Genomic DNA, 27,411 nt, shown 5'->3' on the forward strand with positions numbered 1-27,411 from the left:
TATACACAACGTAACTCCTTTAGTGAAGACAAGAAACATTAAATAAAACACTAAAGATCACTTAGTGAGTGTGAACTCAGGATCTGGTTTGATACAATCCCTCTGAAAGTCTATAGAATACCCTTCCTGATAAGTTGATATAACAATTAAAATTTCAATATTGCACTTTAGTTATGATTTGGAAAGAAATGTCTTAGTATAAGGAATTTTATAAAGCCAGGCTATAAAATTGCACAATCACAGAGCTGCTTTTATGTTTCTCTATGATAATATTTCCTGAATGTACAACACATCTTCATGCTAATGATTTCAGATAACCAACCTGTATATCAGCATTGTTTCTTTTTGGGCATGGTGTTCCTATGCCTCAGCTGAAGCATGCTAATCTATGAAGGGGGCTGCTTTTCACATATGCCCCATAGGTTAAGTGATGATAATGGGAAACTAGCCTCATATTCCAACATGCTTTTCTTATTGACATTAGGATTAAAAGTCTTATTCTCTGGGGGCTGATTCATTTCTTGTTAGCATGGCATTATACTAATTCAGACATGCAAGTCATCTTATTTAGAATCTTACAGTAGTTTCCAACTTGGCAATAGGAAAGACATGGCAAATGCCAAAGATTTGCTAAAGATAGAATGGCTAAAACACATTTTATGGTGCTACTTTAGTTTTGAGCCTGGAATTTGGGGATCGTGGTGGAGGCATTACAAAATGGAAAAATGAAGCTTACATAATTATTTAGAATGTTGATTCTTGGTTGGGACACGTTGAGTATGAAATACCAGTGAGACATCCAGGTGTGGATACATGGTCTGCAAATAGAAACCCAGAACCAGGGCTTGGGAGAGATGTGACCTCTGTAGATACAAATGTGATCATTGAGAGATAAGGCTTAATAGGCTAGCAAAGGTGAGTGTTTAGAAAAAGAAAGAAGCTTGACAACAACCCAATCTTGAGAAACAAAAGCTATTTAAGAGACTGTGAGAGGAACATGAGTCAGTAAAGGAAACAAAGGAGTTCTCGGTAGTTTAGGAGAACAACTAAAAAATTCAATGTCACAGAAGGAAGTTGAGGGAGAATAAGGACTGAGGAAGGGCTATTTGATTTGGTATTTAAGGGATCGCTGCTGATCTTTAAAAGATACAAAGCGTCGGCCGGGCACAGTGGCTCATGCCTGTAATCCCAGCATGTTGGGAGGCCGAGGCGGGTGGATCACGAGGTCAGGAGATCGAGACCATCCTGGCTAACATGGTGAAACCCCGTCTCTACTAAAAATACAAAAAAATTAGCCGGGCGTGGTGGCGGGCGCCTGTAGTCCCAGCTACTGTGGAGGCTGAGGCAGGAGAATGGCGTGAACCCGGGAGGCGGAGCTTGCAATGAGCCGAGATGGCGCCACAGCACTCCAGCCTGGGCGACTGAGCGAGACTCCGTCTCAAAAAAAAAAAAAAAGTAGAAGATACAAATCGTCTAGTAGCACGTAGAGGCAGAAATTGAGTTGCAATGGTAGCGTAAATTGGGATGGCATAGCTCTGCACTAGAGCTCTTGACTAGCAATACTCCATGTTAAGTATTCTAAAGTCCTGAACTTGTTCAGTCTTAATACTAACCCTTTGAGGTAAGTACTATATTATCCCCATCTCACATATGAGGCCTGCAAGGCCTTGCCTTCAAGACCGAGATTATTATTAACTGTTTACAGACAAGGAAACTAAGGCACAGAAGTCTGAACAACTTGCCCACGTTCATATGGCCAATCGGCAGCAGATTTGGCATTTGGAGCCAGCAATCTGTCCCGAGCATCGGCGCCCTTTTCCACACTACTCCATTATGAAGATGTGCATGTGATAATGTTAGCTTGCTTTTAAGCCATTTGGTGGAAGGAGAAATAACTTCTTAAAAGAATGTAAACTCAGAATGTGGGTCATGATCTGGGAGATTTAAGAGGAAATGACAATCGCAGGGGCAGGAATGAGAGAAAGCAGGAGGTTCTGACACGAGAGGGTTTTGAAATTAAAGAGAGCTGAATTTGGCATGAGATGGTCACACATGTGTGCGTATTAGTTCATTGGCTTGCTGTCCTCTTTGGCCATGAGCTAAGATGACGGTGCCAAGTGGATGAATATTTTCATGTAGAAGCAAGGCAGACAGGATTCAGTGGCCCACGGAGATGCCTGGGTCGTTGCTGGAATGAAGACTTAGAGACAGCCCTAGGGACTAAGGGCAAGTGGGAGGTATCAAAGCAAACAACTGGTCTTTGCTCCATCCTGGCTTGTTGATCTTTTAATTTTTTAAATTTTCTACTGGGGAGGGAAATTATGGAAACATGTATATTAAAATTTGTGTTTGAATGATGAAAGCTGTCATCAAAATTGGCACCTTAAAGCAATAATGTATTCTCTGAGCGATTGAAGGTTTCATCAATAAAGAGACACCACAAGTGGGGCCATCTTTTTATAAAAATAGTGATAAGCTATGTGGTTAGGATTAAAGATTGCTCTGAAAAATGTCTTTGCGGAAAAACGGTGGTGAGCAAATGCACAAGTTATATTTTGGATATTTTTTTTAATTCACAGGATTAACTAAATAAGGAGTCTCTGCCTTGCTTATGAACACTAGTAAACAAAATGTGTTTTCATTTCTGCAGGTACTTTTAATTGCTGAACAAATCTCATATATCTACCAGCAAGCCATGTTAATTCAATACTTCCATGTGTAACACTTCCGTTTAAGACAGGTGTCTTAATTAAATAAACTAGTAATTTTGCAAGTAGAAGTACAAAAGCATAATTATCTAATTTGCTAATTGTTCAACTATGTTAATTTGCATACTTGTTAGCTACAACATAAACAAATGGTTTGTATATGTGTGGCCTACTGTTAAAATAATGAAGCCACTCTTGGGAGTAGCATTTTTAAAGTGTGTTAATAGGTGCCCTATAAAAAGGACTCCTTAGTTAAGTATGGTTGAAAAATGCTAGGTTAGAGAAAATTAAATAGTTTTGTTTCTGCAGGAGGTCTAGGATCCTGGAATGAGATAATATATATCTTAGCTATTGGAAACACTGTGCTCTGCCTCACGAACTATATGTGGAACCCCCTCCCCATTTTAATGGGAGAAACATCAGATGCTGTTTGAGAGCTGTTTTAACAATAAGTTGGTCTCACAATTTTTTCTCATGAGTCATTCCATTCAACAATCAGCAGAAAGGGAGAAAAATGATTGAAAGAGGAATATGTTTTTTATTTCTGTCTCTGGTCTCTTTGTCTTTGTCTGTCTGTCTGTCTTATAGACACACACGCAGATATACACACGATGCTCTTTATTGGTGCTTATGGTAAACATGCAACGCTCTTTTGTCCCTTTCTGTTATAGGCATATTGACAGGCTTGCTACCCTTCAAAAACTATGCAGTAACCCTAACTGCTTGCACTTTGGCTGGCTGTACTGAGAGCTCGCATGCATTGAACATCTCTACTCCACAAGAAGGTAAAGTAATTTCAAAGGTCTTGACTTCCACATTTCAGTCATGAATAATAAAATAGGAGAAGAGCTAAATGCTGCAAGGCCATTTGCTGGAAAACCCCAACCTAATTTGATGACAAAGTGCATTGCCAGGCCATAATTGCTCCATTTTTTGGGGGGGTGCGAAAATGAATCAAACTCCATACCCTTTAATGACATGCATCTTTAATAGCTGTAATGCAGATTAATGGGCTTTTTAATTGCTGTTACATTGTTCATGCAAGAGCCTTGTCATTAATATGAAGCATCTGAAAGATTAATGAAAGCTTCCTCATTTTACTATGGCTCAGAAGTAAATCTAGAGACAGTCTGACTAAAAAGAATTGATTGTATGGCACAGTATGAAATTGAGAATCAAACGGTTGATTTCCATGGTCTTTTTTAACTGCTAAACAGCAGCACAGGCAACAATTATTTCAGTATGATGAAACCTCCACATGCCAATTGAGGCATTATTAATCATTGCTTAGTTCCTTCCGACTTAAGTCTCACTTCTGTTGTACTTGGAACTTACGAACTGTTGGCATAAATTAAGGTTTCAGAAAGCATATGTTAAGAAGGCAGTGAGAAAGAGAAAATATTTTAGCACGCCAAAGTGAAAGCTTTGCTCAAGCATCAGAATGCATCACTTCAAGAAATAACAGCTCTCAAAACATTTGAAACATTGTTACTTCATATTTCTCTATTCTGGATAAGAGAAATTGTACATTTCTTATACTGACTAGTTGAAAAGTTCTTCAGGAGATTTAAAAGCTTGATCTTTAGGGAAAAAGAATCAGCCAGTCTTTCTCTCTCTCTCTTTCCCAGTATCTACATATTCCCCCCTTCCTCTTTTAAACCCTTTACCAAGTACCACTTGCACTGAAGATATGTAACAGAAAGGAAGACATGGACCCATAGGACGAAACCAGGACAGGATAAAGGACTTTGTAAAATCCTTCTTGTGACCCTTTATATGCTGTATTTTTTACCTAAACCAATCAGAGTCCCCTCACCTGAACTATGCTGTCAGTGACCCAGCCTCAGCATTTTCTCCATCTGGTCTACTGGAACTAGCACTGTTTTTGTTGTATCATTGCATCTGCTGAGGACAGGATTATCATCCCCTCTTACAAGGACTTTGACCAGCCTCAATATGGGACAAATGGCCCTATGTTGCATTATTTTCTCTATATCCACTAAATCCTTTGTCCAGGGTTTACCTGGTATCCTTCATACCAATTTCAAGCTATGCCCCAGAAAGATCCCTGTTCTTGTTTAGTTTATATTTCCTTTTTATTTTTAAAGACATTCCCAAACTTCTAAATATCCATGAAGTAATTCTGAATTTACTAAATGATAGAGGAGTTTAGGAAAATTTTTTTAAAACTTTTAGTTCTTAGGACCCCCAATTTATTGACAACTATATAAAATAAACAGCTCTTTTTTTAAAAAATATGCATGAAAATTTTCATATATAATCGACTAAATTGATTATGCAAGCTCTGGCCATTCTTATCATTACATATAGGTTTTTAAAAATTTATATTATGAACCACATTCACCAGCATTACTCATCTTAGATCACAAGCTCCTTGAGGCTAGAGGACTCTATCTGCTTGATTTGCTTTAATAGGTACAGTCCCACATAGAGAGTATGGGTTAATAGTACTTTTGATGGAGTAAGACAAGCATCAGTCAAGTGAACTAGTGTAAGTACTCCTCATCCATCATTGATACAAATTCTCATAAATATGGGACACTTATTTAACACTGTTCCTAAAGCAATTACTGACAAGCTGCCCACGAATTGGGAATATTTCCATGCATGGGATTTCAGGTTTATTCCATGATTTATTGGTTTGGGTCTGAAAAGTTTGAATTAGAAAAGTAAACTAAAATTGGACTCTATAAATCTTTTCTTCCACAGCCCCACAAGAGGTTCAGCCACCAGTAGCCAAATCCCTTCCCAATTCTTTGCTGCTCTCCTGGAACCCACCCAAAAAGGCGAATGGTATTATAACTCAGTACTGTTTATACATGGATGGGAGGCTGATCTATTCAGGCAATGAGGAGAACTACACAGTCACAGGTAAGACCTCTAGAGTTATCAGTGAATTGTTATAGTCTATATTCAAATATAAACATACATATAGTTGGCTCTTGATATCCGGGGGTTCCATATCTGCAAATTTAATCAAGAATGCTTAGAAAATATGTGAAAAGAATAACGACACAACAATTAAAAATAATATAAATTCTAAAAACATAGTATAACAACTATTTACATAGCATTTACATTGTATTAGGTATTCTAAGGAATCTGGAGATGATTTAAAGTATACAGGAGGATGTGGATAGCCTATATGCAAATAATACATCACTTTGTAACAGGGACTTGAGCATCCATGAATTTTGGTATCAGTAGAAGGTCCTGGAACCAACCAATCTCTCACTGACATTGAGGAATGACTGCACACACACACACACACACACACACACACACACACACACACACACACACCAGATAGAGTCTATAGTTATCTGGAAATGTGTTTTTGAAATTGGGTTGCTTATTTTTATCTCCTGTTAATCACTCCAATTGTATGATCTTGAAGGTCATATTAGATTTATGGTGAAACTGAAGCTAAAAAAAATGGAAAAGTGCTCATGTTACCTCCCTCCACCCAGGGCTGTCCTACTGCGTGTTCTCTTCTATAGATCCCAGCACTCCTTACCTAAATCCTTCTAGCAATTACCTTTGCTCAGATGCAGAGAAGGCCTGGAAATGTACAAATGTGCTAAGCACAAAGAGCTCACCACATGACTTCTCTGACTTCAGCAGACCACACAGGATTGAAATTGGGAGCCAGTGTTTTCCCAGTCAGGCTCACAGTGTCCAGTTGGATCAATGACATCATCAAATAAATTCCTCTCTCACATGAGCTATTAGGGTGGTGCAAAAATAATTGCGGTTTTTGCCATTGAAAGTAATGGCAAAAACTGCAATTACTTTTGCACCAACCGAATACTTTAAAATCCTCACTAATGTGTAATAGTCTTAAGACTCAGAAGTGTGACTCAGTGTGGTTTGAATTTTAGATCTGAGAGGAAACATGGTATATCTACTCATATCATATTATAAAGTGTGATGATACTGCAATAAAATGAAGTAAATTGTTGAAAAACTTTCTAAATACACAAGACTTGCATTATGTATGCTGCCTGTACTGTGTTTATATTTGTATTATACTTATAGTGGTTTTATATTTCATATTATTTTATATACCGTATGTGACTCTCGTGTGAGACATTATTAATCAAATGTTGATTGATGAAAAAACCAAGGCCTAGAGATATTAACTTCTTCATAAAGGTCGTAACAAGTTAGAATCAGAGGTAGGATGAATTATTTATGTATTCACTCACTCACATTAATGCCAGGTACTAAGGTTGTAATAGGGAACTGGCCAGACACTGTCCCTCTTCTCTTGGTGCTCACAACTTCATGGGGGCACATGTAGATGCTGGAGCAAGTCGGGTGGACAGAGCTGTATATTCATCCAGTTGCATTCTCAGGTTTACATTTTTTTGGCCCCCCTCTAGTCTGAGAATCTTAAAAGGACAAGAACAATTACTTTTATATTTTATTATTCATAATTGGATAGAATTCCATAATATTTATTCCACAACATAGGTATTATTTTACACCCCAATTTTACAAGTGAAGAAACTGAGGCAAAGAAGGATTAAGTAACCCAAGGTCACACAGCTTGAGTCGGAGGCTTTGATACTAACCCAAGCATTCTGGCTGTGTTGAAGAATGCGGTCTTAAACACAACTGTTTTAACTTGTCTTAGTTTCTGAATTTGTAAAATGGTGTTAATTACATTTTTCAGTATTTTAAAGAGAATTAGAACTATATATAAAATATATAACATGTCGTTAGCAATTAGTAAAGAGAAGTTATAATTGTTATCTCCTGTACAACACAGAGTTCATTGCAAAAACTGAACAGGTTAATCTTACTCCAACAGTATCTTATGGCATGATTTTAACTAAAAGTTATAAACCACGGAAGTTAATTCAGAAAAAATTAAATCACACCATGGAAGGAACTTTACATATGTTACATCTTTGAACCTTTACATATATTACATTTTCACATATATTACATCTTTGATGTAATATGTTAATAATTAACATACAAAGCACTTCTCTGACCAAGAGGTAACATTGCATACAATGGGATATCATAACTTTTAGAACCAGAATAGACATGTCCTCTCAGAATCCTTTTGCTCCCCACGTGTGACACAGGTATGCCCCTGTATGCTTACTGATTACCTTTATATTACATCGCTGCTTTTTGTTTGTGTCATCTTGAATAAGACTGTTTGTTTGCTCATTGGTTTGCCCTGCTGAACCATAATGATCATTAAGGACACAACTATATTTGTTTTTTTTTTTCATTACTGCATCTCTTGGACCTATCACAGAGTGGGAATGAAATAAAAAGTGTTAAAGGAGTGAAAGAATGAAGTCAGATGATTCCTGGGAATAAAAAAAAGAAGATAGCAAAGGGGAACTGATGGAGGATAGGATTAGGGTAGGAATAAGGCAGTAGAGAAGAGAGAAAAATGGAAAAGATACAGCCAGAGTAAGAGAAACTAAGATCCCTTCCATGTGCCGAAACGAAAGCTGAATGTGTCCACAGGCAAGTGGTGCAGCTGATGGCAGGTCTCAAACTGTGGGTCTTGACTCTTTCCAAAATGTACAGAACTCCATATGAGGTTACACTGGACAAAACCAGAAAAAGGGCAGTGTAGGGAGAGGAGCAAGAATTCACATCAATTTCTAATACCACCTGCAAAATGACACTGAATTCTGTATTTTGTTTGTTTGAATTATCAAGAACATCATGTGAATATAGGCCCTGATGAAAGATTGTGGTAAATGGCACCATAGTGTATTATTACAATAGAAGCCCCAAATATAAAGAAAGTGAAATATTTTTAAAGTGCCTACATCCATGTTTTCTTGCTACAGTGGTAATAGATTGATTCTTCAATGGTTTTCAATCTTTATGTAATATTTTAAAGAATATATCTCCAATACTACCCATAGCATTTTTTTTCTGCAGTAGCATTCTTGGCATTTCATAAGCAACTATGTTCCTTGTTGCTTTCATCCCCAAATAGTTTAGGATATGAAGCATATTGGGACTGCAATGCTGGTCAAAGAGGGGAAATAAACTGAGAAAGTTAATATGGGGTTTAAAGATGTACATGATTATTCTAACTTTATAGCTAGAAAAACTGAGACCTAGACAGGTTAAGAAACTCTAGTCAGTAATCAGAGGAACTAATTCAAATGTAGATCTGTCTGGCCGCAAATCTTCTGCTTTTAATTTCTATATATTCTGCTTGTTGCTCATATTTTATTTTTCCTTGCCACAACTCTAAAAGAAAGACCCCAGAACACCTGTATTAGTCTGCTGGGGCTGTCATGTCAAAATAACAAAACTGGGTGACTTTAATAGAAACGTATTTCTCACAGTCTGGAGGCTGAAAGTCCGAGACCAAGACGTAAGCAAGCTTGATTTATCCTGAGTCTCTCTCCGTGGCTTGCAGATAGTGGCCTCCTCACAGTGGGTGCACATGACCTTTCTTTCAGGTGACTTCATCCCTGGTATTTTTTCCTCTTCCTCTGAGGATGCCAGTCCTATTGGATGAGGTTCTCACTCTTACGACCACAGATTTTATATCTGTGATATGGACTAAGTTCAGGTCATTTATATTTTTAAAGTTTAGCTATCTACAGAGACTCTCAGAGAAGACTAAATAGGAGAGGGACTCTGTCTGTCTGAAGTCAGCAAGGGAGAAGGCTGGGGAGAAACTGATCCAGCCACTGGGATGGGCTTTACCTTCTATGGGCACTTTAAGTCTACACCATAACATGTATCTATCTACAATGCTATTGGTACTTACTGTTTGTCTTTGTGTCAGGATATTTGTGACATAGTATCTCTTCCACACTGAGTGGTTTGTGGGTAGAACTTCTATTCATGATGTCTGGTGATTTCAATAATAGTGTCAGTTTAGGGCCACTAATGTGAATCTGTATAGAGCTGAAATGTTTCTTCATAGAGAAACTGAGAAATGGAAGACAGAGTTTACTAGATAGGGAAAATAATTGATAATATCTTTAATTATAAAAGTTATATATTCTTACAGAAAATAATTTAAAACATGCAGACAAGTAATACCTGAGAATCCTGTCATATAGAAACTCATATTTGCTGGAATTCCTTCTACTACTTTATTCATGTTAACAAAATTGAGTTATAACCTATGTACGATATTGAATATTTACATATTCCTTTATTATATGATGACTATATCCTATCATTAAACATTTTTCTAAAAATATTTTGAAATGTTTTGAATAACATTATATTCCATCTCATATAGCATATAATGGATATTTATTAATGCACTTAACCATTCGAGCAATAGTATCTAATCTATCTCTATTTTAAATATCTTGACATAGATATTCTTATACATAAATCTTTATTTGCTAGGTTCCTAGAAGAATAGCCAAATCAAAGGTAATGAACATTTACAGAATATTTGATATAGTTTGTCACATTATTCCAGGAAAGTTGTCAGCAGTGAATTTTATATTCTTAAATATTTGATTATTTTACCAAAAAAAAAGTTATTTTAATTTGCATTTTAAAGTACTAGTTATAGTGAATACTTTTCTGAATAATTATTAACCTTTTATATTTTCTTTTCATTCATCTGATCACATTCTTGGTGAGCAAAAATTTAATTGGAGTAAAGAATAATTTTGAGACTTCTCCACAAGCTACCCTGTTTTTTCTGGTTACAATCACCCACACTGTTTAAAATGTTTTACCTTCTACAATATCAGAAACTTCTCTACTAACTTGGTTTAATGTCCCCTCCTAAATATTCAAAAAGTGTCAACAGTGTTTTTCTCACTCCTACTTCATTTACTTGTAGTTTCCTTTTAGGCTTCCATATTGAATCGACATTCTTCCCTTAGCGTTTGCCAGTGGATCTTGCTGCCATGATGGGGACATGCAAAGTAAATGCATTTCAATTCAGAAGCCACTTAGCATCCAGGTGGCTTGGATTTTTTTTCTTCTTTTTCTTAAATATGAAGCATTAAAAGTCAAAGGCATTGCTGCACCTTGAGTTAGTACAAAATATATTTTAAAATGCATACAGTTCAAAATTTTACCTTGCATAGGCCATAAGCTAGTAGTATGGTGGGTCAGTTCTGACACTGAAAAATGAATCCAGTTAGAGAACCTCCCGAAGGCTGTTGATGTTTGCTATAATAAATAGCACACACTTTAAGTCAAACTTTTTCATTCTGTATTCAAAGGTAATGGATTTTTCATAACCATAGTAACCTTGGTGTATTTCTGGATAAATACATGAGGTATATACATTCTAGTTTTATTTTTGAATATAAACTACCACATTATGTACTACTAATAATATGAAAAATAGGATGTAGGTTAGTATAATGACAGCTTAAACTAGTATGCATTTTTCTTCTGCAAAAAATAAATATTTATCAAAAGTATAAGTTCAATTAATTTTTTTCCCAGTTTTGTGATATTCTGGTGGTGCCATTTATCTTTTTTTGCAAGATCTCCATTAATCTCTTATTTCTGTCCCATAACAGATTTTTAAGAATTTTGAGGTGAAAACAATTGTACTTTAAAGCTTATGATTAAAAACATAATCGAAAGATTGAAGGACCTATACTGATATCACTAGCAGAGCTATTGCCGGCCACTTAAGATGTGTGTATACAGTACATTCCCAAACAAGTAGACAAAAGAAATCCTTCTTGAGACTGTTCAACGTAACAGGATTGTTTCAAAGTTCAGGCTGGATAGCATCTGATTGATGATGACTATCCAGACTGTAGCCACAGATTATTCTTATTTTAAACGAGCACCCTACCAGAAACTGGCCGTTTTTAAGAAGTTTATAAGATGTTTCCGAAAAGCCTACAAACTTTTTAGAAACAAAAATAGCACGATGGTGCTAATCAGGACAAGTCTCCACCAAACCCGGCAAGGGGGTTTATGCGAGTTGTGCTTCCTAGTTAGAAAAGACTATCTGAATTGCTTTTGGTTAAGCCAACCTAAGCCATTGCTGTGGATAATGACTAGAACTCCAAAGGAGGAAAGGTTAATAGGGACATTATAGAAAAATAACAACTATCTCACACCAAGCCATAACACATGTGTATTTTTAAATGTATCATCTGATAAATCTACATAGTCATCTTATAGTTAAATAAGAGTGACTGATATCTAGAACCATAGATAGCATCTTCCGACTGCTGTTCCATCAGGACATGGATTTCTATCACTAAGACTGAGGCAGTGAGATATAGATAATAGCAATGTAATAAGTGTGTGTGTGCGTGTGTGTGTGTGTGTGTGTGTGTATGTAATTGAGAGACAGAAAAATAGAGAGAGGGTAGAAAGGCAGATGTGGGCAGGGGGAAAGAGGGAGGAAAAGTGGATGAATTCTGGTAAAATCATATAGGCAATAATTATTTATGTCTAACCAACTAAAAGTGCTAAAACTTTTTTTTTGGTCTTATTTGCCAAGGTCAAAGAGAACTATGTATAAATAGCAAAATAGAAACGCTCATCTTAAACTTTCCAAACACTTAAGTCTTACGATGAGAAATTTATTGATGAAGAAGCTGTATTGCTTATGGCACAATAAAAACACCTTTAAAGGTTAGGCACTTCTATGCAAGCGTTACAAGGAACCTTATCAGCACTCTACAAATTTGAGCTAAATTATACTCATTCACACCAATGGCTTACAAAAGGTCTTTTCTTAGCAAAATAGAATTTTACTTTAACCTAGATATTTTCTTTATTTTGCATATTTAAATATTGCATTGCAGTAAATTGAAATAACTCCTCTTACACAAAAATACTATTACCTAAAGGAATGCTGTTAACACGCCTGTGTTCTGTTACAAGCTCTAATATTAATAAAGCAGAGCGTGTGAGGATTTCCAGGTAAGATGACGGTCTCATCCATGAGTCACCATGCCGCTCTATTACAAATGAGATCATACCATGTTTCCCTTTGATGTCACAGTCATATAGTATTAAATTGTACAAAGTCTGAGAAACTTTAAGGACATGAAGGAACAAAAGTCAAGCTATGCAATAAGCTACAGCCTTCAAAGCCAAATTACTAAGCTACTAACTCTGTGACCAGAGACACCAGAATAGTTGTTCAAGGTTGTTCTATATACCAGATCCTTGGGTTAATGAACAGTGGATGCTATACTCTCAAGAGTCTTATTCATCGAGCAACAAAGGGTCAAATGAAATAACTTGTACAGAATGTTTGAATATCAGTTGTGGTTAATTGTAGACAATACAATCTAAGTGTCATTCTTCCATTAAGGTGCTTCTATAATGCACCCGTATGTGAAGAAATAAAATATGTTTAAATTTACATTTTAAGACCCATACCTAAATATTATATGATCTGTTAACCTAATTAAGGAATATTATGTTCATAAATGATCGGGAAAGATTCTATGCTTAAAGGCATTTTAGAAGAGTCATCAGAATAATATTCAGTTAGAAAAGCAATGGAGTTAAATGCTGGAAAGATAATGGAATGTGTCCTTCAGTTAAAAGTGTTACAAATAGAGATGTCCTGTTATTTTCAGCATTTTGAGAGTTGCTATTTTTTTATGTATTTTTTAAAGTGCTTAAATTGCGTTATAAATTAATACAGAAAAGTGGACACATCTTAAGGGTACAGCTTGATGGATATTTACAAATGAAACACATCTATGGAATCTGTACCCAAAACAAGAAACAGAACATTGTCAGCACCCTGTAAAGCTCCTGATTTTGTGGCCTCAAATCTTGATTCAGCTGATTGCTTTCCTGAGCGTTGACACCATAAACTGACTTTGCTAATTTTGTACTTAATATAAATAGAATAAGAAAGTGGAGGGGGGTCTTCTAAAAGCTTATGGAAAATGCATATTGTGAAAAATGCAAGGATTTACATTTTTTCCACCAAAATAAACTCATACTAACTTGTTATAACATGCCTGAACAGGATCTAGTTTGAGGTGGTAAGAAAGATAAGACATCAGTCTGAAATGAGCCTACCAGGGCAACATGAATTCAGTAAAACTGAAGCAAGGACAAATGTCAAATTTCTGGTGAAGCTTGCATAGAAGAATAGTGAAATCATTGATGTTTTACAAAAAGTTTATGAGGACAATGCCCCAAAGAGATCGGCAGTTTACAAGTGGATAGCTCATTTTCCTTAAAGGACAAGGAACAAGACAGTATTAAAGATGAAACCTGCAGTGGCAGACCATCCACATCAATTTGTAGGGGAAAATATTCATTTTATCTATTTCCTAATTGAAGAAGACCAACAATTAACAAACAACCAACATCATACACATCTCAATTGGTTCACTTTGTACAATTCTGACTGAAAAATTAAAGTTGAGGACATTAACCTTAGAAAGCTAACACAGGAACAGAAAACCAAATACCACATGTTCTCACTTATAAGTGGGAGCTAAATGATGAGACTCATGGACACATAGAGGGGAACTACACATACTGGGGCTTTTCAGAGGGTGGAGGGTAGCAGGAAGGAGAGGAGCAGGAAAAAAAAAACTAATGGGTACTAGACTTAATACCTGTGGGATGAAATAATCTGTAAAATAAACCCCCATGACACAAGGTTACCTATGTAACAAGCCTGCACTTGCACCCTTAAACTTAAAATAAAAGTTAAAAAAAAGTTGAGTGAACTTTCTACTTAGTGGGTGTCAAAACTGTTGCACCCAGATCAGCTACAGACAAGAGTAGAGCTGTCAATGGAAATTTTAAACAGGTGGAATCAATATCCTGAAACATTTTATCAAATAATTGTAATAGGAGTTGAAATATGACTTTACCAGTACAATCCTGAAAACAAAGAACAATCAAAGCAATGACTACTAAGAGGTGGAAGTGGTTCACTCAAAGCAAAAGTGGACCAGTCAAGAGCAAAGGTCATGGCAAAAGATTTTTGGGGATGCTTGAGGCATTTTGCTTTTTGGTTTTCTGGAGTACCTAAAAACAATAACATCTGCTAATGATGACAGTGTTTTGAGAATGTTAGCCAAAGCTTTAGCATTAAAATGCCCAGGACAGCTTCACTAGAGTCCTTCTTCACCATGATGATGCCCCTGCTCATTCCTCTCATTGAACATGAGAAATTGTATGACAGTTTTCACGGAAAATCATTAGGATCTTACAGTTCTGATTTGGTTCCTTCTGACTTCTTTTCGTTTCTTAATCTTAAAAAAATCTTTAAAGAGCACCCCCATTTTTCTTCAGTTAATAATGTAAAAAAGACTGCATTGAGGTTAAATTCCCAGAACAGTTATTCAGAGATGGACTAAGTGGCTGGTATCATCACTTACAAAAATGTCTTGACCTTGATTGAGCTTATGTTGAAAAACAAAAGTTATATTTTTATTTTTTAATTCCAGTTTCTATGAAATTTTCGTAGTTTCCTTATATGTTCTCTTTTGTCACTGTCTTTTTTTAGAGATGTAGGAGGGAGAATAAATCAGTGCAACAATTTTTTTGTGTTCCTGTACCTACATTCAGAACCCTCTGATCTACAGGCAGTTGCTAAGATGTCATTAGTTGTTAAATTCCTGTCTTCCAGAAAGCCATTGGAAAATTTGCAAACTGAAACATCTACCTCTTTCTCCAAGTCCAGATCTAGAAAATAATTATAGAAATGCTTCATCTGTGAAATTAGAATTTAGCACATGAAGTCACTGACCTGTGTACACTAGCAACAAACGAACAAACCATATAAACCATTCTGAGTTTCCAACAGTGTAATATTGTGTGACCATAAAGTTTATGATGCTGTAGAAAAATATTTAATTTGGAAAGATAATAACAAATATTTTACACATATTTGAGTCTAATTCGTTAAAATATATGTGTATATACATAGATACATATACATGGATGTGTACATATACACATATAGGTATGTCCCCATACAGATATATACCAAAATACTAATAGTGATTATCTCTTAATAATGGGAGTCTGGTATTGCTTTTTTTCTCTTTTCCTTCAGAGTCTTTCAATCTTTTAAATTCTCTACAGTTTGGATATTAAAAATCAGATTCTTTTTGTAATGCTATTCCCAGTTTTAATATATGTGATAAAATTGATAGAAAGGGAAGACATTTCAGGAACCTGACTACACTTAACCATTAATACTTATCTCTAGTTTTTCCTAGTCTTCACCTTATATTTAATCAGGTTGATCGTCTTACTAATTTCCTTCTAGCCAATACCATAGATGACCTCTAGCACTATCTACCACCATCAAAACGTTATGTATATTTGATGATCTACCTCAATTCCCACATCTTCATTTGATTCATAGACTCTTCCATATCAAATTCCTACACATTTGTCATTTGGACACATTCTATCTTGCAATATTGACTCATTTTAAAAGGAGTAAATCTTGATTAAAAATAAGAATGTAAGTGCATTGGGTAGAGTTACTATGCCATTATTTATTTTCAAAATTTCTGTAATATCTCACATAGGAATAAGGACCCAACTGGCATCCAACAAACTCACTGAATTGAGTTGGAATGAATTAGGTTGAAAAAACACTGAGACTCAGTAAATTAATATTCTTGAGAAAATAACAATAAATACCAATGTGTAATTTGGATGTAATTAACATGCTAAACTTGGTAAACAATTTTATTGAGGTAGGCTATTCCTGTAGCTTAGGATTTTTCATTTAATCATCCAATATATAGCAAATATATACAAATATTTATTGTTCAATTATGTGTTTTAGCTTGCTAAGACTATTGTAACAAAGTAACACAAACTAGATGGCTTAAACAACAGAAATTGACTGTCTCACACTTCTAGAGACAAGGAGTCCCAGATCAAGATGTTGGCAAGACTGGTTTCTTCTGAAGGCTATGAGGAAGAATCTGTTTCATCCCTCTCTCCTCGTTTTGGTTGTTTGCTGGCGATATTTGGCATTTCTTGATTGTATATGAATCATCCCAATCTCTGCCTTCATCTTCACATAATGTTTTCCCTGTGTGCTTATCTGTGTACAAATTTCTCCTTTTTATAAGGACACCAGTCATCTTGGATTTGGGCTCACCTTGTTGACCTCTTCTGAACTAATTACAACTGCAGTTCTAGGGGCTAGGACTTCAACATACGAATTTGGGGGAGAACACAATTCAACCTGTAACTCTAGTGCTGTGCATTTGATGCTGTGATTAATAACATTCTAAAACTTTCATGAAATACCTAAAACATATTAGAGAATTTAAGGTATCTGTTCACAATCAGTTTTAAGATGGATATGGCCCATGACAGTAATAAAAAGTATTTCGAAAAGGTGATAATCAATTCTATCTGGAATGCTCCCAGCCTTACTTTTTGCATCTTCACAATCACATCTCTTACTTCCCTGGCTTGCTTTCTTTGATTCTTTATAGGAGTGATTAGTTTCCTAGTGCTGCTTAATACAATACCCAAAATGGGATGCCTTAACACAATAGAAATGTATTCTCTCGAAGTCTGAGAGGCTAGAAGTTTGAAATGAAGGTGTTGGTAGGCCCATGGTCTCTCTGAAAACTAGGGGAGAATCCTTCCTTGCCTATCCCGCCCTCCAGTGGTTTCTGGCAGTCAGTGGTATTCTGACAGTGGTTTCTGGCAGGTTTCTGTCAGTCAGTGGTATTCTGGCAGTCAGTGGCTTGCAGTTGCATCACCCCAATCTCTGCTTGTATCATCACATAGTGTTTTCCCTTCTTCTAAAGTTCTCTCCTCCTCTAAGGATAACAGTCATATTCAATTTGGGGCTGACCGTCTTTCAGTATGACCTCAACTTAACTTCATGACATCTGCAAATACCTTATTTTCAATTAAGGTGACATTCACATGTACAGGGAGTTAAGACATGGAGATACCTTTTGGGAAGACAAAATTCAACCCACTACACCTCCATTGACTCCACAACTACTTTGCCACTCAATTGAAACTGTTCTCACCTAGGTTGTCAATGTTCTGGTAGTCTCCAATTCAGGGACAGAGTGGAGGTTGTATAATTCATGATGTTTTGTTGATGACTCCTCCATCTCAGAACATTCTTCTCTTGGTGTCTGTGATGCCTCACCTTCTCAATTTTCTCTGTTACTGTTCAAGCTCTCGTGTGATCTCTTCCTCGTTTTCTTCCACTCACAAATGTTGGTTTCCCCCAGGATTCCTCTTGGAACATTCCACACAATCTCCCTTTGATGACTCAGTAGTCCTTGTCTTCAGACATTTTTCCTAAGCCACAAACATTTTTCTCACTGCATATTGGGCACTCCTGCTACAAGTGTTTTTACTCCAACTCCTTAAAACTGAATTTACTTTATCTGCCACATCCTACCAATGTGCTCTTTTTTCTGAGTTTTTTATCTTAGGGAAAAGTAACACTATTCATTCTTTTTCCCAAACAAAAACCCAGAATTAATCTTTGATTATTCCTCCTTCATCCTTCACATCCAAACTTTTTTGCTGTTCTTGTTTTAAGACAGGGTCTTCCTGTGTCACCGAGGCTGGATGGAGTGCAGTGGCGCGTTCACAGCTCACTGCAGCCTCGACCTCTTGGGCTCAAATGATCCTCTTGCCTCTTGAGTAGCTGGGGCCACAGGTGCATGCCACTACACCTGGCTAATGTTTGTAGAGGTGAGGTTTCACCATGTTGCCCAGGCTGGTCTTGAACTCCTGAGCTCAAGAGATCTGCACATCCAGTCTTAAAATCCAAACTCCTGTTGCCCTATTACACTTATCACCTGGCTCCTATCTACTTTCTTAGCCTTATATCATTCTTTTATTCTCATTTATTTCTACAACACTACATTGGTTTTCTATTTCTGTTGGTTTGTTTTGTGAAATGTCACATGCGTTTTCCTACATGCAGACTTTTGAACTTTCTGTTCACTCTGACTGGAATTTACTTTCCCCAGTTCCTTACATGGCTGAATTATTGTCTTCCTTGAGTTCTCAGATCTTATAAAACCTTCTCTATATTAGTTAGAATAACCTAGATGTTATAAGCATACACACATATACATACAGAGAGATGATAGTTTTAAATAGTGAAAACACAATAAAAGTTTATTTCTTGTTCACTTAGCATTGAGTGCATACAAAGTTTGGTCCACAGAGTTTCCTTTTTCTGCACAGTCATTCAGGAATGCAGGCAGATGCAGATTCTGTCTTATTTAACACATGACTTCCAAGGGAGTTCTGGAGTTATTTCCATTGCTGCAGCAGATGAGGAAGAGGATTGAGAGATCATCATGGCAGATTGTTATGGGCCAGGCCAGGGAGTGAAGGTATTAAAGCAATACTTCGTACTAACTCAAAGTTCTGTAAATCAGAAATGTGGATGGATTTAATTGGGTTCCTACTTAGGGCTTTACAAGGCCAAAATCAAGAGTTGGGACAGTTTGGGCTCTCATCTGAAGGCTCTGGGAAATAATTCACTTCTAGACTCATTCAGGTTGCTGGCTGAATTCAGTTTCTTGCAGTGCTAAGGCCAAGGTCCCTGTTTCCATGTTGGCTGTCAGTCATGAGCTGCTGTCAGCTTCTAGGGGCCACCTCAGGTCCTTTCACGTGGCTCGCTCCATCTCAGTGATGGGGAACCTCCAGGATATCCAATCCCCCTCATGCTTCAAATCTCTCTGACTTCTGCCTCCAGCTGGAGAAAACACTCTGCTTTAAATTGCTCATAATTAGTTTGTGCCCACTAGGATTCATTTCCTTTTCTCCATATAAGGTAAGATAATCATAAGTGTGATATCTAATCAAATTCACAGATTCCACCGACACTCAAAGGGGGAAAATTGTATACAGGTGAGTGTCACTGGGAGTCATTTTTAGAATTCATCCTACCACAGGTTCAGAGGCAGAATCACTCAAGCATGGCTCTTACTCACCCTGTGACCTTGCTAAGCCTTGGTTTCCTGGTAGAATGGTAACAACAGTACCTACTTTAGGGATTTAGTATAACAATTAAATGTGATAATGCATATAAAAAGATTAGCATAGGTCCCATAACTCTTCTAAAAATGGTAAATAATTAACAACCCATGCTATTAGTTGCAGAAATAATGAAATTATTGTTATATCATCATAAATATTCTTAATGCAAAACATCCTCTGCGTGCAAAAAAAAGCATGTCTCTAAACTTCATGTTCAATTTAACTCAGGAAATATTTGTTGAGCAGGTACTATGTACATCAGAGGTTGGAAGTTATGTATATAACTAAGATACTGTCATTCTTCCTCGAATCATTCCCAGTTCAATTGCTTAGACAGAAATACATAAAACTAAATAGAATGCTGTCCAATCTGTGTTAAATTCTGTAACATGTGTGACAACAAACAGAGAAGGGTTCAACCCAGTGTGGAAGATAAAGTGTCACAGAGGAAGTGAATTTTCACAGGCTTTAGAGTCGAGTTTAAGAATTGAGGAACAGGCAAACATAAGGACCATGGTTGCATAGTCAATAGACACAGAACTATTAATGCACATTTCACAAAAATTAAAGAGGGAACAGTTTAATATGACTGTACACTCTGGGTAAATAATCAATAGTGAGAAGCAAGATGAGATTCAGATTATCAAAGTTGCTAAGTTCTGTTGAGATATTTGAACTGTGTTCTGAGGCAAGAGAGAACCATTGAAGGATTTTCAGAAATACCATGAGACAATCAGTGCTTTAGAAAACACATGGTTGGAACATAGCATTGCTTCAACATAGTGAAGACTGAGTCTCTGTAGCTGTTTTCTCTATTTAGTGGGCATAAGGACAAGTGGGTTAGAACACTAAATGCCAGAAGCTAATTGGACTTAACAATACAGATGGCAAAAGGATGAGGAGAGGAGAGAAACGCATTATGTTTATTTGTTAACAGCTCTATTGTATTGTATTTGTATGCATTAGTCAGTTTAAAATAAAATCTGCTTATTTTAAATCCTTTTAAATAGTGTTTAAATATTTCCTGATGACACAATCTGCTAAAGTATTTACCCTTGGTGCAGATTTCCATTAACCTTGTTGTAGATACTAAGCCTACAACCATATATTTATAGGGGGCTCAATTATGGGGTAAAGTCTAGTGACATCATTATAAAAGCACATCTGGATAAGCTTTAGGGTCTTTGTCTTTCTATCCGATTTAGGAAATTTAGTAAACTATAGGAGGATACCATTATTAACAGCCCCTGAATTTTCAGATTATGAGGATGTAGTTTCTCTCAAAATAAAGGAAGAAAGGGATTAAAACCTCTAAAGCTGTAAATGATATAGAGAAATGCCCAGTACACAGATATGAGGGATATTAGGGGAATCCAGTTGTGTTGGATATACAAGAAGAAAAAAAAGGCAGAAATTAAATTCAAAGTATTGTTTCCTCATGTCTTTTGTCAGTTTTTTTTTTTTTTATTGTTTTTTAGAGAGTCTATATAAATCCTTTGGTTCCCTAAAGGACAAAATTATTTTGATAATTTTATACATTCTTTTCTAACTAGTATCTCTGTATTGTAGATAAAAAAATTAATATCTAGGAAAGCTCAGGTCACTTCTTTCAGTCAAGGAATGACTTATTCATGAAACTGGAAAGAAAACTTTTTTTCACTCACCCCAATACTTTATAGTATCTTCAATTGAAAATGTCTTTAACAGTGTATTTGATTTTATCAGTGTATTTTGATTTATATATATATCATATATAATATATCTGTGATATATATCATATATATCATCTATATTATATATCTGTGATATATATCATATATATCATCTATATTATATATCTGTGATATATATCATCTATATCATCTATATTATATATCTGTGATATATATCTATATATCATCTATATTATATATCTGTGATATATATCATATATTATATATCTGTGATATATATCATATATATCATCTATATTATATATCTGTGATATATATCATATATATCATATATATTATACATCTGTGATATATATCATATATATCATATATATTATATATCTGTGATACATATCATATATATCATATATTATATATCTGTGATATATCTATATCTCTATCTATCTATCACATTTTCTTTATCCATTCTATCAATGATGGGCATTTAGGTTGATTCCATGTCTTTGCTATTATGAATAGTGCTCTGATGGGCATTTCTTTTGATTTTTATTGTCTGTATTAGGACATCATAGCAGGGCCCTCCTAATGCCATTAACAATGCATCATGACCCTGGTAATGGTTTTGTAGCTGAAGTTTAAATAGCTAAAGTGCCCTATCTTATTCATTTGTACATATTCAATATATATAATAACTACTATTTTCTGGACATTAAGAGAATTGCTGAAAATACAGTGGTAAACTTCAATGACCCTATATATCCTGATTTGTACACTGTCTTATCTTCAGTTTCAGTTATCTTGTTTAAATCTTGTGGCTATATGACACTAATAAAAGTAACCAAATTTGTAATAATTAGCATCACAAATATTTCATTGTGCTTGAGATTGTTTCAAAGGTATTGATTTTTCTGGCCATACACACACATATGTAACATAACATAATATAATTAAAAATGTAATGAACATCACTAGACTACTAGTTAAACAAGTTATGGCTAATAACTAATATGTACACAAAATATGTGGACGCAATAGAACAAGCAAATCTTTATCAATAGGAGAATATCTTCAAAGTATATTGTAAAGCACTTGTGCAGAAAAGTATATTCTATATTCTGCTAATGTTTATTTGTTTGGTTATATGTACATAGACTACATCTGGAGGCATACATATAAATTCAATAATTGCTAGCTCCTAGGAGGAAACTGGGTAATTGTGACACAAAGGTGGAGAGAGTCTTAATTTTTATGTAAGGTCTTCTGTACATTTTAGCTATTGCACCATGAATATATATTAATGCATTATTCATTCAAAATTAGGTACAATTTAAAAATAAAATTACTACAAAATGGTAAATTTTAAATATTAAAGAAAACTTGGAAAAATATAAAGAAAAATTAAAATTGTCCACAATTTTACCTACCAGACACAATCACTAATTATATTTTGGCTTATGCATTTAAAGTCTGATTTTTTTATTATTAAAGCACAGATACAAACATATAATTGGGACTAGACTGTTTTACAACCTTTTACCACTTTATAATGTACTAAGCATATTACCAAATTACTTTCTCAGCATTCTTTTATAAAACATTTTGTGTATGTGCATTTTAAGTTCTTTAAAATTAATACCACAAATGTGTTTGTGCATTATTTAAAATGATATATTCTTCTTCCTATTTTGTAAATGTTTTAGTATATATGAAGGATGCTAACCATTTGCGTGCACTCTATATGACAGTTATTTTTTCCACTTTGTCTTTTGTATTTTTTTACTTTGTTTATGGTGGTTTTTAAATTAAGACATTTTTAAAACTTGCAGTCAATTCAAATTTAGATATATTTTCCAGCATAGTGTCTTCTTTAAATAGAAAAACTTAGATTTTCTTCACTTCAAGAAGAGATAAATATTTCCCTGAGATTTTCTTTGATAATTTATACTTTCAAAAATATTTTCACACATTCCAGCTTCTGCGAATATTTTTATTGATTGATTGATTGATTGATTGATTGATCGACTGAGACAGGGTCTCATTCTGTCGCCCAGGCTGGAGTGTAGTGGAATGATCTTGGCTCACTGCAACCCCGCCTCCTGAGTTCAAGCCACTCTCCTGCCTTAGTCACCTGAGTAGCTGCTATTACAGGCATGCACCACCACACCTGGCTAATTTTTGTACTTTTAGTAGAGACAGGGTTTCACCATGTTGGCCCGGCTGGTCTCGAACTCCTGACCTCAAGTATTCCACTCACCTTGGCCTCCCAAAGTGCTGAGATAACAGGCATGAGCCACTGCACCCGACCACTTCTGTGAATCTTTAAATTACCCAATGATGTGTATAAGCGTTCAAATTTTATTCCCATTTTGTCAATGAAGAAATAGAGATTCTGAAAACTTATTTGATATGCCTGAAATCATAAAGTTAGTTAATGTCATAGCTAGGACTAGAATTTTGGTGCTTACACAATGTTCTGACTCCCAAATCATAAATCTCTACCAGATGTTTAAAGTAAAAGAATGATGGGAAATTCATTAAATTATTAATTATATTCAGTGGTTTCAAAATATTAATACAACATTGATATCTTTAGTGCATTATCAATGTATTCTTGAAGACAACATGTCAATTAAATTGTCTCTTACTCAAATGTTAGCTTCAGTTTTTAAAATTTAAAGCTTGTCTGCTGATTTTCAATAAGCGCTGTCTAATATTGTGAACTAGGAAATTTGAGGAGATAAAAGTAGAAGTTATAGGTCTGCAGAGTGTAACATTGCTAAAGAGGGGCCATTTCTTCCAAGTCAGTAAAGAAAAGTGATGAAACATAAACTGGAATTTTTGTGATTCTACTGTTGCATTACCTTATATCATCCCCGTTTTAATTAACTATGGACCCGAAATAATAATGTATACTTCTAATCCACTCACAGGAATGGTAGGTATATTAGTTAGCTAGGGCTGCCATGACAAAATACAGGCTGAGTGGCTTAAACAACGGGAATGTATTATCTTACAGTTCTGGATGCTCAAAGTCCAAGGCAAAGGTTTCCATAGATTTGGTTTCCTCTGAGGCCTCTCTCCTTGGCTTACAAATGGCCACCTTCTCGCAATGTCCTCACGTGGTCTTTTCTTTGTACACGCACACCCTGGTGTCTTTGTTCATCCAAATTTTCTCTTCTTATAAAGACACCTGTCCGATTGAATTAAGGCTCATCATGATGGCCTTATTTTGACTTAATTACCTCTTTAAAGACCACATCCCCAAATATGGTTACATTCTGAAGATTAGAATGTCAATTTATGAATTTTGGAAGGACACAATTCAGCCTATAGCAGAGGGTCTGCTTTGCAATGATTATGCACTATTACTCACCAAGGTAGTAAAAATTAAGCAAACATTTATATACACAAGTTTTTGAGAGGATAAAGCTTACAGAATATAAGAACAAAATATTTTCAAGAATGCTGGTCTGTGGTTCTTTCATTAATTCACTTCTTCATTCATCTTTATTGAGTACGATAATGAGGCAGGGAAAATACAACCATCTGACTATGAATTGACCTGGTGTCTGTAGACATATGTGGTTTACAGTTTTCCTCTTTTTGTGTACTCCTCTCTCATATCATGTAGCATACTCTGCTAGAATTATTGATTAACCTCATTGTCTTTCTCACTAGATCATGAGTACTTTGAGGGCAGGAACTTTTATCTTTCATCTTTCATCCTGAAGACATGGATCAGCATATGTATATAGTAGGAGAACAATAAACAGTTTTCAGAATGAAGGAATTAATTTTTTTCATGAAAACTAGATGTCATTATGCGGAGAATTTATCAGAATGCCAGACTAGTAAGGATGTTCAGAGACAGAGTAGTTGACCTAAGACTAGCCTAAATCTGTTGGTATCACAGAAGTGTACCAATGCTTGACATACATTGGATAAAATGTTTATTACCTATTTCTCTGTATTGTTTGGCCACATGACTATTGCAAAGCTCATAAGCACAAAATTTTCACAAAACCCCTGAGAGATGCCATCCATGGCTACAAATACGCATTTGGATTATATTAAAGTAAAAAAATTGATCAATTATTTTAAATATTCAAGGCAGTTATGTGAATAAATTCTATGTAATTACAACCACAAGGTTGGTGCATATTTTAGAAATAAATGCTTGTTTTACTATGAGAGGAAAACTGCAAATGGCACACAACCTAAACAAGGGCATCCTGTTAGCTTGGATGAAAATTCCATCCCTATGTTTACTATACCTTCCACTCTCATTTAAACCTAGAACAGGAGAGAAATAGTCCGAGTTTAAAAACAAATCCAGTAGAATTCAGGAAAGTTTGTCTCGTATACCACACCTTTAAAAGGCTATTTTGCAATGATAATATTTTTGTATTGCCCTCTCTATTTTTCCCTCCCTATTGTATACACAAGCCCAGCAACTTCTAGAATATACTAGCACATATGCAAATATTTAAATATCTATTTCATATAGGGAGATCAGAAAGTCACTTTCTGCCACTTGTGTAGCTCTATTATGCAAAAATCAAGAGGATGCAGATCATAAATCCTATTAGGGTGGAACTCTGGATGTGGAAAAGACTATATAGATAATTTTAAGAGATTTCCCCTCAGCTGAATCATTGCTATAAAGTTAAGCATGGTTTTTAAAATATAAATCAAATAAATGGTTTCTATAAAGGCACATACCTTTACTGTAAACTGAACTCCAACAAACTTTTGAGTGGACATTTCTTAAATACAGCATCTATTGAAAACTTCCTCTGAAAAAACATTTTATAAAAATTGAAGCTTGCCTTACATGTTTTCATAGTATGTGGTTTTAATGACAGTTGTATTCCACTCTATCACCATAAATAAATATGTGACTTTAAAAGATATGTTGTAAATAAAATTAGCTCAAAAATACTAACACTATCCAAACATTAATCACAAAATTTAAGGAGACTATCAGAGACTAATTCAGAAAATAAAAATATTGTAAAATTACTACTGTGAAAGCTCTAAGAAAAGTTCATCATAATTTCAGTGATGCTAAGGCTACAGACCAAATATAAACTTAGAGACAAAGATATTTAGTCTAAGACAAATTAAATGTGTATATATTAATTTATTTTCTCTTTGTCTGATGGGCATAGGAGCCCATCAATACTCTGAATTTACATTTTATTAATACTCTCACAATTTACTTTTATATGTGATTTACTATGTAATATAAAAAACAAAAGAGCTTGAAAAACTGAGATCAGAGGGCAATAATAAAATATTAATGCTAATATTATCTTGAATTTTTTATCTATACATGTTTAGATGTTGTTATCCTCACTGAAATTTGTTACTAATCAGTGAAACTTTAGTATTTACCTAAATTAGTTCTTCTTATAAGTAGCTCAGTCTCCATAATAGGAGATAGACTATAATTTGTACTTTGGCATAAATATTCTTCTAAAATCATTCACCATTTTATATTGTAATTTACTGAAACAATATAAAGTGGCTTAAAATCATTGGTATATTATAAAAACCTATGTCAGATAAAACATGACATCTGTGAAGTTTGGGAATTATAACCCAGAGCAATGTATAATTCAAAACAGATACCTGAAATTATCTTGTACACATCTCGCTATCTGCTATATCTCATCACATAAAATACATAATAGATGCACAAAGTAGCTGTCCAACAAATACTTATGGAATGAATAAATGAAGGAATGACAAAAATGCTTTTCCTCAAGGTGCTAAGTTAAATACATGTTTCCTTTTATAAAAATTTAACTACATGTTTTAGATTTAGTTGAAAAAATGTATACTGTCATTTACATAATTACATAGTACATATTTTAAAGTATTATTCCCAGTATTTATGAGCATTCATTAATGAGAATGGCTTCTACATTAAAAGATCAGTTAGCCTCTGCTATTTTTGATAATGATTTAAACTTGTTAATTCTTACCTGTATAATGCATTCTCCTTTACAAAATGCTAGTATGGCCATTTGTTTTGTTATCCTCACAACAATTGTAGGTAT

At 35.0% G+C, this 27,411-nt stretch overlaps 1 protein-coding gene across 1 annotated transcript in view; it reads left to right on the forward strand.

Annotated features, from left to right (window-relative positions):
- USH2A (usherin) overlaps positions 1–27,411 on the forward strand; it is a 795,293-nt gene that overhangs the window by 373,744 nt on the left and 394,138 nt on the right. The window contains exons 31-32 of the mRNA XM_012506628.2: positions 3,380–3,493; positions 5,439–5,600. Of these exons, the coding sequence (XP_012362082.2) occupies positions 3,380–3,493; positions 5,439–5,600 (276 nt within the window). The remainder of the gene's footprint in view (positions 1–3,379; positions 3,494–5,438; positions 5,601–27,411) is intronic.

Source organism: Nomascus leucogenys, chromosome 5 (assembly GCF_006542625.1).
Source record: "Nomascus leucogenys isolate Asia chromosome 5, Asia_NLE_v1, whole genome shotgun sequence".
In the NCBI taxonomy this organism is placed as follows: Eukaryota; Metazoa; Chordata; class Mammalia; order Primates; family Hylobatidae; genus Nomascus; species Nomascus leucogenys.